Raw genomic sequence first — 13,327 nt, 5'->3', positions numbered from 1 at the left:
TTAATGCCGAGTGCAGGCGGAGCAGCGCGCCGCTGTGAGGCCGGGCCACCTCCCGCAGCCAGCAGCAGTGGCCACGCTCGGGGACAGCGCCGCTGTGGTGCCCCGTGAGGAAGGTTTCACTCGGCCTGCCCGTGAAGAAGCAGTACCTGTGCTGGTGGCCGTGGTGGTGATGGCGGCGGTGGTGGTGGCAGCGATGGCACTCCGTGGTGCCCAGCGGTGCCCTGTGGTTGTCACATACCCCTCCATCCGTGTGGCTCTCATAGTGGTGTGGTGGTGGCATACTGCTGTGTGTGCAGCGGGGACAGCTCTGTGCAACTCCTCCGCTGCCCCACAGCCTCTTCGTGTGGGGACAGGGACAGATAGGGGCACGGGGGAGCACGACTGTGTCTGCTGGAGCACAGAAGCGGGGCTGCAGGCACTCTGAGTCCCACTGTGGCAGGCAGAACCACACTGAGCCACTCTCACCGGGTCACCACCATGACTACTTTGGGTGCCTTTGGGCCTGTACATGGCATTCCTCACTCTGCGGCTCCGTAACCGCTTTCTCCTCCTCAGCTGCAACCGGCCAAGTGCCACCCTGGCACCTTGTCCCTTCTGTCTGCCGGGGCTCTCCCTCCTCTCTAGGGACCCATCAGACAAGGAGCTATCGGAGCCGCTGGTGCTGTGTGAGGGAGAAGACAACTGCAGCCACTGCCACGGTCACTGTTCCCACAGATGGCACCACTGGGACACACCTGGACTCCAGCTGTGAGGCGGCGATGTCACTCCAGCTCTGACCGGAGCCCAGCCGTGGCCGCAGCAATGCATCCACCTCTGCCAGGCACTGCTGGAACTGTGCGATGGAGCCAGTGTCATTGTCACTGCCGTGTGGGGCTGCTGCTGGCTGCAGTCACCCACACACCTTGGCTGGATTGGGGTCACAGAAGTCTAGCAGTGTGTCGCAAAGGTGGTAGCCCAACGATTTGAGGTCCTCCACTGTGAAGTGTGAGTTCCTTCCACCTGCGGGGGAGATAGGACAACAAAACGAGTGGCTGCATCCCTCACCAGGCCCCAGAGCCTGTCCTTAGGGCTGGAATTGTGTTTCTGGGTGATTCCATCTCCAGCACTGTCCCTCACCCAGCGTGGAGCCGCCAAAGGCCGCCTCTAAGGTGTAGCTGTTGGCAATGCCCATTCGCCACATGACCACCCTGCCCGTCCCCTCCTTGCTCTTCTGCACCTTGAACTTGCAGCTGGAGAAGGAGAACTGCAGCCCCATGGAGGCACCATGACAGCAACCCACGTCACCACGATGCTGCCCAATGCAGATCACCAGATGCCAAGCCCACCTTGTCAGGCGCGTTTTTACTTAGCATCAGTGGGAAGATGCGCTCCTGCAACCGTGTCTCAGAGCCGTCCCGACCACCATCGCAGCCGTACATGAAGACGTTGTTCTTGCGACTGTGCCCGTGGAAATCACAATACAGCACCACCTCCTGCTCCACCAAGAGCCTGCAGGTACCTGTCAGGATACAGCAGCCAACACCCCACTGGCCGCCCGTGCACCGCTGACCTCACCTCTCCACCATGGCTCGCAGGTGCCAGATGGCCGGAAAGGAGCCCCGAGATCCAGTCCCGTAGGCTCGATTGGGGTCACGGCCAGCCAGAGAGCAGCGGGAGTTGCCCACCACCACCCCATCGGGGTTGAGCATGGGCACCACCTTGAAGACAAAGAGCTGGCGTAGGAGATGAGCGTCAGGAGCAGCGCTGAGGATGAAATCGAGGAAACCCTGCATGGCCCAGGAGCCACCGCTTTCCCCAGGGTGCACGCGGGCGCTCAGCACCACCGCCCGCTTGGCTGCACCACCAGACGGCGCAGTGATGGTGAGCAGGTAGACGATGTTACCGGCCAGGCTGCGGCACAGTGCCCGCACCACACAGTACTGTGAGCGTGCTGGATCACCCATCACTGTCCGCAGGTACCGCTGCAGGTCCGAGTAGGTGTAGGGGTACGAGTGGGCAAAGTAGCACATGTCACTGTCATGGGGAAAGCAGGTGCTCCAGGACAGGCAGAAGGGAGCCGGCTCCTCCCCACTGTTCCCTCGGTAGTAGCGGATGTTGGTGCCCACATGGCGCCAGCCGATGCCATGGCTCTGGGCGTCCTTCTGTGAGTAGAACAGTGGGCACATGCCCTTGCCATAGAGGCTCTTGGGCTTCGCCAGGTTGGCAATGGTGAAACAGTAGACGGTGTCTTTCCGTGTGTTTTGCACACGGAAGTAGAACCACTGGGTGTGCTTGGCGGTGTACAGGTCTGGCCGCAGTGTCAGCACATACTCATAGGGGCCCCTGGTGGGCAGAAGGACCACACTTTGGCACTGGGCATGCCACTGTTCCCATTGCCCATCCCCATCACCACTCTTACACCTTGACTGCTTTCTGGAGGTTGCCACACTCGAAGCGCGACTCAAACAGCAGCGTGTTGTCCTGGGAGTCCTCCAGGGTGGCGGCTGGTGAGGAAAGGGGGCCTGGGGCCCCCCCAGCCCGAGCGCGGGTGAAGCAGGAGCCTGAGGGCACTGGGAACAGCTGGGCTCAGCACCCCAGTGATAGCACAGGGATGAGGAGGGGGTGAGCAGCACCCTTGGGCACTACCTGGGCTGAGCTGGTAGACAACAGTGCCCTGCTGCTCAGCCCTTGGCAGCCAGTGGTGGTCCATGGGCTGGCAGAAGGGTTCTGGTTCAGGGGGGATCCATTCTGGGGAGGGATGGAGACACATCCCATTATCATCACAGTGGTTGGGCATGTGGACAAGGATAGGAAAAGGCAGAGTGCTACCTCACCAATGTGCTTGATGGTCTCCTTGATGACCTCGCACTCAATGGGCCACCGGGGAGCAGGAAGGGTTCCTCGTGCCGAGGGAAGGGCAAAGAGAGCCCGTGGCTCCCTGAGTGACCCATAGCCCTGCAATGGGACCAACTGCGGGGCCCTGGGGGCTGCAGAATGGGCTGGGGGGCTCCCAGCCCCATGGTGCAGTTCCAGCAGAGAACAGACAGCACGGGCTGGAAAGGTTGGAGACAACGCTCCTGGTGTCAACCCCAAAGCACCCGTTACCCCACCAGGAGTGCTGCAGCCTGGTGCTGGGGGTTTTACTCACAGTTCGGGTCCTTCCCTACACACTGCTGGGTGCCAGTGTCAGCACAGTGGCATTCGGTGTGTCCCCATGGAGACACAGAGCTCTGCTGGCTGGCTGTCTTCTGGCCTTTGGGAGAGCGCTGCTGGAGCCCAACCAGGGGGTCCCACAGCCCGGGGTACAAGAAGGTGACACGCAGCTCACCTTTGAAGTAGCCGTAGTAGCACAGGTGGTCGTGCATGAAGCTGTCGTAGGGCTCAGGGACAGCCTGGGCAGAACGGTGCCATCAGGGCCTGCTCACTCCCAGGGCTGGCAGCCACCAGTCCTCCTCCCAGTCCCCCTGGCAGCCCCCAACCTGGGCAGTGAGGTGCCTCAGGAGCCACATGACTTCGAGAGGCACTCAACCCTCTCGTGTCCCCTTCTGTTCCCAGACGCGGTTGCTCAGTGACCGTTGGCAGTGGGGAAGGATGGGGCGGTCCCAGGCTGGAGCTGGGAAAGGAGCCAGAAGGACCGTGTTGTTCACTGTGCCCTGGTGAACACTGAGGGGAGCAGTGCCATGGCAGGGCCCTCGTTTCCACACTGCAGGTGACACTCCAGCCCCAGCCCACGGATGTCACCCCAACCACGTGAACCCTCAATGTCCCTCTTGCCATTCAAGCAGACGGCACATCCCAAACTGCTACAATTTATTGGACAACAGTTGAGTCATAAAGGGCTCCAAACTGTACAACTGTAAAAAACAGCGCCGCGTGTACGCTTCACGTGCTAGATGCAGTTTTCCTCCGCTTCAGCCGTGCTCTCCAGTCCTCTGGCAGCGCTTCAAAGTTGGCGTTCCTCTCCGCCATGCCACTGCAAGGACAAAGCAGGGTGTCAGCACTCAGGTGATGCAAAGGGATACTCTCCCCACCACTCTCTCCCCCAGCCAGAGACTCCAGATCACACTCCCTGCCTCTAAAGGGGATGAGGAGACGGCTCTTGACAGCAGTGCTCCGTGACAAAGCTCCTGTGTCCATACCTGAGCAGCTGTTGCTGCTTCCACTCCTCAATGCGCCTCTGCGCCGTTGTCTCCCGGTCCTCCTCACTGGAGCTGGAGTTCTCCTCCTCATCGAGCTCCCGCTGGATGCTCTGCCACTTCTTCACCAGTGATGGCATCTTTGTTTTGCCCTTCTTGCTCTGCAAAGGAATTAAATGGGCTGCAGTTAGGCACATCATCAGGACAGCAGGCTCACGGGCAACATAACAGCCCAGGAGCGTCCTCCTACCTTCTCCTTCCTCCCCTTCCTTGGCTTTTCAGGTTTATCTGGTGGCGGTGGCGCTTTGGGTGTGGGAGGTGGAGGTGTCTGGGGTGGAGGTGGGGGAGGCGGATGCTCAGCAGTGCTGGTGGCAGGCAGGGAGCCACGTGCTGGGGCCGGTGGCACAGCAGCAAGGCCAGCAGGCACGGCGCACTCGGAGTAGCTCATGACGGATGGTGCAGCGGGTGCTGTCACACCCAAGTAGCCGGGCTGGATGGCCATGCTGGATGGCTGGGGGACTGCATGTCCCGGCGGCAGGCGGAGGTTGGCACGGCTCTGCATGTCGCCCTGCAGGCGCTGGCGTGGCCTCAGGGAGGAGAGGGGCACAGGCGAAGGCTGGTACTTGCCAGTGGCCATCAAGGGCTGGCTGTAGATGACAGGGCAGCTGCCGATGGTGGCCGTTCGCTGCATCAGCTCCGCGTTCATCTCTGTGGCTTTCCGCTTCTGGGGCTTGGCGGAGAGTAGCAGGGCAGGGCTGGGTTCGGCAGCGCCCTGCAATGGAAAGCACTGGGTTGGGAACTCAGACGGCACCTATAGGGCCCGATGGGGTCACGGCTTGCTAGCTGGAGACACCGAACGAGGCCCAGCTTTGCTCACCTGGCTCCTGCTGACAGCTGGGCGCAGGAGAGGCTTGAGCAGAGCATCTTCCTCCGTCCCCGGGGCAGGCGGCTCCTCGCCCCCCTCGTCTTCCATCTCCACTTCCTGGATCTCGCCATCTTCTCCAAGAGGTGGTGGGGGCGGTGGCGGCGGTGGCGGCGAGTCAGGTGGAGGCGGAGGCGGCGGAGGCATTTCCAAAGGCAAGGGAGGTTGGAGGACCGGGACAGAGGACTGAAGCAGAGTCCAAAATGGAGTGAGCGGCATGAGAGACGTAGCAGGGACTTGGCCTGAGAAGGGTTCTTTACAAAGGGAGCCTGAAGAATACATAGTGACACAGGCTTGAAAACCCAGGCTACTGACCACGCTGCCGCTCCGCTGCCAGCACGGGTGCGTGCTGCCTCCTTCCAAGGCCCTGCCGCCGAACAGGGAGGCTCACCTAAAGCTACCGCCACCGCTGCACGGACGGGGACCCGCTCCTAGGGCTGGGAGTGCCACACCAAACTCCCCCCTCCTCTTCCTATCCCCACGCCATACCTGTTGAACTCTCAGTGGCATCGGCGGGATGCTCTCCTTTCTCTTTGGGAGGTGGTTTGGGAGGATCGTCAGCTTTTCTGTCGACGCTCTGCTGTCCTTCATCTTCATCCTCTCCGTCGGGGAACTCCCACTGTGACTCTCCTGAGTGCTCGTTAACATAGAAATAGCGCCTATGCTCCCTAAATCACAAGAAAGAAAACGAAGCTTTACATTCCCTTCCCACACAGCGACACTCCAAGGCAGGCCCGCCCACGACAGCAGTGTGCTCTCGCAGGGAAGACCCTCTGCAGCTGGGCTGCTGCTCCCAAACGCGACAAACAACTTTGAGGATAGAGGCAGGAGAGGCCCAAGCCAGCTTGTTCCAAGCTAGCGGCCCCGCTGGCTCCGTGAGCACTGCCCCAAGCCCCCTGCTCCGAGGGAGGGGAGGGCTGAGAGCGGGCCAGCGTGCAGCAGAGCCACGTCGCACTAGCACCGGGACTTTGAGCCGCCACCTCGGCTTAAAGTTGCCCCTCCAAGAAGGGGCACCAGGGAACAGCCCAGTGAGAAGCGGCTGCCCCCAACCCCGTGGTGCGTGGAGGTCGCTTTTATGATACTCTTGGTGTCAAACATACAGTGAATGCTAGAGAAAGGGAGCAGATCTGGGAGCTGAAAAACAAAAGAGCAAAGATTTCAAATAAAGGAAAATTAATCGAGAAAGCCAAATAGACAAAGAAATGTTTGGGTCTGACCTGCTGGCAGGAGACAGAAATCTTGTTCTTCATTCCGGCGATGAGTTGAAGTTTGTCCTTTGTCAGAGCTGTTGGTCAGAAGAGGTGATCCAGAGATCCTGCAAAGTTCACAGAGCTCTCGCATGCGCGACCCCCCAGGCCCGCCCAACGCAGCAGCGCTTTACACTCGTGAGAGTGCCACCAGCTCTGTCCAAACAGTGGATCGGCTCCGTCTCAAAGCACTGAGCACTCGCTCTGCATTTCTCCCATTTGGCGGCCGGCTCAAACTCTGAAAGTGCCGCAAGTTGCTCTGCCTGCCCAGCACCGCTAATGGAGTCTCCAAGAGGGACGGCGCCGCGTCGTCAGGTGGTGATGGTCACAAATCATGTCTGAGATGTCAGAGATGAAAGGTGAGAAAGGTAGAAGAGGGCGTACCTGTCCCAGTGGCAGGACCAGCCTTTAGGGGTGGCGTTTATTTCGTATTGTTTTAGCTGTTCGGCTGCATCTTGGAGTTTGCGTTTGAGGTAGTTTCCATTGAGAGCACCTTCTCGCCAGTCTGCAATGCGGGTCTAGAGGGGCAAGAACCGGGGGGAAGCCGTTGAGGGGGGGGGCTGCCAGCAGCCCCAGGGACGGGACTCGAGGTCTGGGAGAGGCTCCCTTATGGCATGGGGCTCGGGGGGGCTGGGAGGAGGAGCCCGCCTCTGCGCAAAGCCATGCTCGCACCCCACCGAGGATGGGCCCTGCGGCGCCGGAGCCACGAGCTTCGCGCAGCGCTCAGCGGCGCACAGCGGGATCCGCTTGGAGACGGAAGGCCGGAGCGAGGGGCGAAGGCTCGGTTACCTCTGTCTGCAACAGCAACATGTGGAAGTTGGAGATAGATTGTCTGTTGATGCCCAGGAACTCCAATTTACTAGTCAGAGTGTTTGCGAGCTCTCCGATCTGAAACTGCCAGGGAGAAAGGGGGAAGAGTCAGCAGCTGCGCTCGGGCGCCGTCGCCGGGCTGCTGTGCCTACTGCGGACGTCCCTGGGGTCCCGCTGCAGTCCCGCGGTGAGGAAGCATGCTCTGCTCCTGTGCTGGTCGCTCCCTCCGCCCAGCCCGCCCCTCCTGCAGCCTCTGCTGCTTCCTGGGGACCGCTCCCTACTCCTAGCAGCTCCCGGCTCCAAATCAGCCAAAGGCCACGGCGTCACAGCAGAGCAAACAGATCGCTAAATAATCGAAGACTTTAAGTGCTTCCCAAAGGAAATGGGCCAGGACACGTTTTTCAGCCTTTGTAAATTGCTGCTTTCCAGAGGGTGCTGAAAGGCACCAGCTCTAGATTTACTCCTGAGCTGAGGCAGCGTCTGCATTATAATCCAGCCCACAGTGAGCACGGCTCAACCCCAGCACCTCACAGGGAGCTCTATGAAGGGCCGTGCCCCGGGGGAGCAATCTGAAAGCATGGGGTGAGCTGGGAAGCAAAGAGCACAGCAGAGATCCCTCCGAGGGACATCACAATTGCTTCGAGGAGGACTCTGAAACCATTTCGTTTTCCATCGTTCTTCAGAAGAGACCTGGGAAAGTTCCCAAAGCCAACAACAGGACCGGGCTGATGAGCCGTGCTAAAGGAGCCCAAGGCAGGGAAACAAATTCCCGCACTGCAGTCCCTACGGAGAAGGCAGGAAGATCCCAAATCAGGGGATGGCTCCGCAGCGCAGGATCTCCTACAAACCAGGCTGAAGAGAATCACCCCGAACCGACGAAGCGAACGGAATGAGTTACCCAAGGAGCTGGCATTCCTCCAACAGCGCTAAAGGGATCCTGCACGTGAAATCACCACGCTACGGCACACAGTCCATCACACAGAGCACCTCCAGCACCAGAAGAAAAGGTGACAGCAAATGTGACACTTTAACAGGCTCCCAGCAGCCGGCTGGGACGCAGCAGCCAATGAAAACAATCCTTGCCACAGGCTTTGTTTTTTTTTTTTATCATAAATTAGAAAACAACAAAAGCCTCATGTATATGCTATGCTGGAGGAGGTTTTGTGCAGAGAACATCACGTCACACCTCGAAACTCTGCTACAAGTTTTTCTGACACAGATTAAATGTGGCATGAGGACATTAAAGCCCTTTTGACTGCAAAAATGATTAAATTAGGGGAAATAAGGGCAGAGTTAAGTGTGAGTTTTCTCAGAACATTTCCAGAGGAGTTCTACTGTGAGCCAATGACTCCCCGTTCACAAACAATCTGGCAAAGGGAGGGTGACCTGCTAACGAAGCAGATGCCAGTAATGAGCAACTGAGGAACAAAGGGGACAGGTTGCAAAGGACAAATATGGAGATGTCCCCTGCCCTCCTGCATAACCATCAACGGAATCTGAAGCTCTGAGTGTAAGTGTTACGGCTCAGGAATCAAAGAATTACTAAAGTTGGATAGGACCTCTAAAGATCATAGAGTCCAACATCAACCCATCCCCACCAAGCCCATTAACCACGTCCCTCAGTGCCACAAGTCCACGTTTCTTAAACATGTCCAGGAAGGGGCTCTGGGAATTGTTTGTCTGCTTAGAAAAATAGGCTGAGCCTCAGAAAGGAAAATATCAGAGCAACGGTGCAGCAATTCCCAGTTAGCCCCAGCAGCCCATCTCTGCTTTGTAAAATAAAGCTAAACATGGGGCAGGAGGACCAACAATAGCAGCCTCCAGACAAAGAGTGCTTATGGACGAGGAGTCTTCAGCCTGGAAACTGAAGAGACACATGAGAGAGAACACTTCAAGACGATTACAGCGAGAATTTAAGACAAAAGTCTTTGCTCTCTCTCTTGTGGCAAGGCCTGGGGGTCATTCTTTGTGCCTCCATCCCCCTTTTCTCTTTTGAAAAGGCTTTTTCAAGCCTTTGCTGCTGGCTTCTGCTGGTAACAGGGCATGAGGCTACAGAGATGCTGGCCTGATCCTGCACAGCTGTTTGCCACAGGGTGAGCTGGCCCCAATGCCCTCTTCAGGACCCCAGGACCTGCTGCCATTCCCACCGCACGATGGAAGACATCACACACCTGCACAGATCCGTACCTTTAGATCCTGTTCCTCCTCTTCTATTTTTGGTGCCGCTTGTGCTTTGACTTTCTCCTGGGGCTCCTCAGACTCTGCCTCTTTGTCTGAAGGCCCATCAGCTGCTTCCATGCTCACAGCTGCAGAGGAAAAACAAGAGGTGAGCCTGTTTGTCACAGTGCTGCCCGTGCTCCTCATACCACACTGGGGAGCCACAGCCAGGGGCCTCTTTCCTATGAAAAAAGGCTGAAATTAAAAGCAGAAAGGGTTGCAGCCCCTGTATGTCAGGTGGTCAGTACCTTTCTAGAAAAAACACACAGGACTCAGTGCCACAACACTGTGCAGCTGCCACAACACAGGAATAAGGAAAAGGAACAAAGAAGAAATGCTGAGTGCCAGCAGCCCAGTGACATCGTTGAACTCCTGCAGCTTAATTATTTGCTAGGAAGAATAGTATCAGACAGTAAGACTGAGACAACTGCCAAAGAAGAGCTCCCAAAAGCTGTCAAGATGGTAAGGCTTTGTTCGGGCTACATTGCAGGACAGCAGCAACTCAGTACCTGCCCACGTGCCAAGGAGGAAGTTTTGCAAGGAACTCCAACCAGAACCAGTGTTAAAAAAAATAAAATCACACTTCTGATGCATCCTGGTGTTCAGCTTCTTCTGCTACCCCACAGCAGCAGGATGCAGGTTAAACTAACAGCTTCCTGTTCCCCAGATGCCAAGTGGGAAAACTGCAGCGCTGCAGGACAGTTGGCTCTGGGCACCATCTCCTCTGAGCCTGTGAGGCACGAGGACCCTGCAGCCAAATCCTCCCTCCAAGGGCAAACAGCACCACCGACCATCACACCTCAGGGTCACAGCAGCCCCTAGGAGGGCTCATGCTGATTCCTGCTTCAGCAGAACACAGCCTGCTACAGGCTCAGGGTGCTTCTACACTGTTCCTGTGCTGTTCCCCCAGACGTAGCAACAGAACTGGTGCATGTTAGGGAGAGCTGCTCTGGAGGGGCTGGGAGTGCTGGGGAGCCTCCAGCAGAGTGCAAGCTGTGGCGGAGCATTAACAGCCACAAGCACATCACCTCCATCAGGCTACAAGTTCATACAACGCTCTGCAACACCTGCCTAATACAGATCTCAGACCACGGCTCGGCGTCTCCTTGCTGCATAGAGAGCTAAGGGGAGCGTGAGCAACCCCACTACTGCTCAGGCATTAAACTCAATGCACCTTGCACAGCACACTTCTTGCAGGAAGGAGGTGCTTCTCACAGCAAGGCTCAGTCAGTCTCATCTTTTCTACACAGCACAGCCAGATGGCTCTTGGGGGCACCTGAGCTGCATGAGATGTGGCTACTGTTACCCAGTGACAAAGAAACAGAACTTAAGAAGTGAGGTAACAGCTCCTGATATATCACTGTGAGGATTTATAACATCCTAACAGAAGCCGCAGGGCATGAAGCCAAAATTACGCTTTTACATTCTCTTTTCTACTAACACATTAAGTGTTAGCACTCTCCTAATTACTTTACTGGTAGGCTAAAGGACAGGATTCGGCAGAGCAGCAGCTTTTCCCCCGAACTCCCACTGGCAGCTGGGCTGTGCATGACACCGCTGCCAGTCACCCCTGTGCCCTGTCACCTACCTCACCTCCTGGCTCCACCGTGCGCCTCAGGCAAACCCCATCTTCGGGGAGGAGAAGCCCCGGCAGGAGAGGGCTGCAGCATTTCCGAACACCCGCTCCTCCCTCCGAAGGGAGCCTTTCAAATTACCTGCTTCTCCTGCCTCTGGGCTCTCCCGGCCCGTTTTGCTGGAGCCTCGACTAGCAGAATCAGGGCTGGCAGCTCCCGCAAACAGTTTCCACTTCCCCCGCTTTGAGGCCAGCCTGCGGGTTGCATCCTGCGAGGCAGACTGGCTCCCGTCAGAGAGCGGGCTGGAGCCTGAAACGCTGCCATCTCCTTCCTCCAAAGCACGCAGCTCTGCCTGTGGAGACACGAGATGGTGAGCAGCACTTCAGGGATCCCAACTGCCCCAAATACGTGTCACGCATATAAGAAGAACTGCTCTAATTAGAATGTGGTGTAAAGGCAAGCGAACAGGAAGCAACAGCTCTAGAACTGCCAGCAGAGCATCTGTGTGAAGCTGTACTATCAGCTCCCAGCTCTGTCAGCAGCACAGGACACAAAGAGCACCCCTCACAAAAGATTCAGGCTGGGATGGAAGCAGCTACTACTGATGCCTGGTTTATTTATTACTAGCCATTCTTTGAATTTTTTCCTGTACCAAATTACCTTCTTTCTCTCCAGCACTATCTCCAGCTCAAGAGTGTCTTGCTCTTCCTCCTCCTCCCCGCTCTCCCCCGACTGCACCACACTGCACAGCTCCTCCTGCAGCGTGTCCTCCAGGGGATCCTTGCCCGTCTTGGGCTCTTCAGACGCAGCAGGCATCTCCTCTGCTTTCACCTCCTCTTCTGGGGGCGGCTCAACTTCTTCTTTGCAAATCACCTTTCTCCTCCAGCGCTCCTCTTCCTCCTTCACCACATCCGGCACAAGTGGTGCCAGGAGGGCCGCCGCCACCCCTTTCTTCTCCTCTTCGCTGCTGGAGAGCGCCTGCACTCCTTCATTTACTTCCTGTGAGGTTTGAGTACTGTATCAGCGGCTCCATATGCCCCTAGACTCAAGTGGGGGCTCAGGAACATAGCAGAATGCCTGCTACTTGGCTGCTCAAACTCACCTTCTTCACCTCCCGCTTAGCCCCGGGTCTGGCAGCACTTACTGGACCTGTTTTCTCCTGTGCCAAGGGCTCAGCAGCTGCTGTGAAGCTCCCATTGGTGCCCGCTGCTGTACTGCTGAAGAGAACAAGTGAACAGTCAGCACAGGGATGCAGCCCCTTCTCTCCCTCTTTCCCTCCTAGCCTGGATGCGCTCTCACCTGGCCTGGTAGTGTTGCAGGCCCTGCACCTGGGCTGCCAAATACTGCGGCAGCTCCCAGGTCACCTCATTGCTCTGCGTGTTCCAGTAGTAGTAGCAGCCGGTGTTTTCATCCCACACCTCCTGCCAGTCACCCATCTCCAGTTCTCCCACTGTCAGGGAACAAGAACAAGCAGGTCACTCATAGGACCGGCACCCCTACACTGCGTCTAAGTCACTCCACGCGGTGCTCACCTCCTGCTAGCGAGCACTGCGTGTCGTACTGCCACTCAGGGGCCACGGCTGCATCCGTGCCATTGGGGGCGGTGATGCCCGTGGCCGTGCCAGACTCCTTGGGCTCCGGGCGGGGAGGGGTGGGAGGCGGGGCAGCGGGGGTGGGCTCGGCTGGCTGCGCGGGGGCCGTGATGGCGTCGATCTCCTTGAAAAATCAGCGCAGTCAGGGAGCGTGAGGGAGAGCTGAACGGCGCGGGGCTAAAAGGAAGGCGGGAAGCTCCGCGCTTACCGCCAGGAAGTTGGCCAGCGTGCTGTCGATGTCGGCTGAACTGTTTCCATTGGCACCGGCGGGGCGTGCCGGCTTTTCGGCGCCTTCCCCCTCCTCGTCGTCGCTGTCGGCATAGGCGCCCAGCAGGCACAGCCCACCTGGCAGCGGGGGTACCCTCAGTCGGGCGGGGAGGCCCATCCGAGCCCTCCCGGCGCCGTCGGAGGAGAGGAACGGTCCCTACCTGTGGGTTTGACGGCGGCGGACGCGGGAGGCGGCGGGTTGGGAGCGCTCCGGGGCGGCTCCGGCACCGCCTCGGCTTCGTCTGCGGAAGAAAAGAGGGAACGAGTCCGCCGAGGGCCCCAAAATCGACGAGGGAAGGGCGGGGGATGAAAGGCGGAGGGTGCCGCCCCGGCCCACGGCCGCAGCCCCGCTCGGAGGCCGCGCCAGGCCTCGCCCCGCCAACAAAGCGGCCCCTCCTTTACCCGGCTCCGACCCCGACTCGGTCCCTTCCGCCGCTTGCCCCGAGGGCCCCGCGTCCTCCCGGCGCGGCCCCGGCGGGGAGAGCTGCAGGATGGGCCGGCGGCCCGGCGCGCTGCGGGACTTCTTCCCCATGGTGGCGGCGGCGCGGAGAGAAACGGCCGCACGGGGGGGGAGCGGCGTGAC

At 58.5% G+C, this 13,327-nt stretch overlaps 2 protein-coding genes across 2 annotated transcripts; both read right to left on the bottom strand.

Moving 5' to 3' along the window:
* On the bottom strand, positions 1-3,683 carry AGBL2 (AGBL carboxypeptidase 2). The gene is given in 12 exon segments (XM_042836791.1): positions 1-661; positions 735-832; positions 902-999; positions 1,117-1,243; positions 1,326-1,488; positions 1,555-2,322; positions 2,399-2,559; positions 2,653-2,727; positions 2,814-3,032; positions 3,128-3,259; positions 3,261-3,371; positions 3,459-3,683. Coding segments are annotated over 12 exon segments (2,643 nt in total). The 5' UTR covers positions 3,489-3,683.
* An 89-nt stretch (positions 3,684-3,772) lies between these two features.
* FNBP4 (formin binding protein 4) lies at positions 3,773-13,276 on the bottom strand. The gene is made up of 17 exons (XM_042836790.1): positions 13,147-13,276; positions 12,906-12,986; positions 12,686-12,822; positions 12,418-12,601; positions 12,185-12,335; positions 11,988-12,102; positions 11,546-11,884; positions 11,027-11,237; positions 9,282-9,400; positions 7,074-7,178; positions 6,669-6,802; positions 6,255-6,352; positions 5,527-5,705; positions 4,993-5,223; positions 4,366-4,887; positions 4,119-4,276; positions 3,773-3,952 (listed from the first exon to the last, which is right to left on the bottom strand). The coding sequence occupies exons 1-17, from the start codon at positions 13,274-13,276 to the stop codon at positions 3,862-3,864; spliced, it is 2,985 nt and encodes a 994-aa protein (XP_042692724.1). The 3' UTR covers positions 3,773-3,861.
* Positions 13,277-13,327: the final 51 nt, after the last annotated feature.

This window comes from Centrocercus urophasianus, unplaced genomic scaffold (assembly GCF_019232065.1).
Source record: "Centrocercus urophasianus isolate 14NV4802_14NV808 unplaced genomic scaffold, USGS_Curo_1.0 seq_63, whole genome shotgun sequence".
Lineage (NCBI taxonomy): Eukaryota > Metazoa > Chordata > Aves > Galliformes > Phasianidae > Centrocercus > Centrocercus urophasianus.
This window is presented reverse-complemented; position numbering and strand designations above follow the sequence as displayed.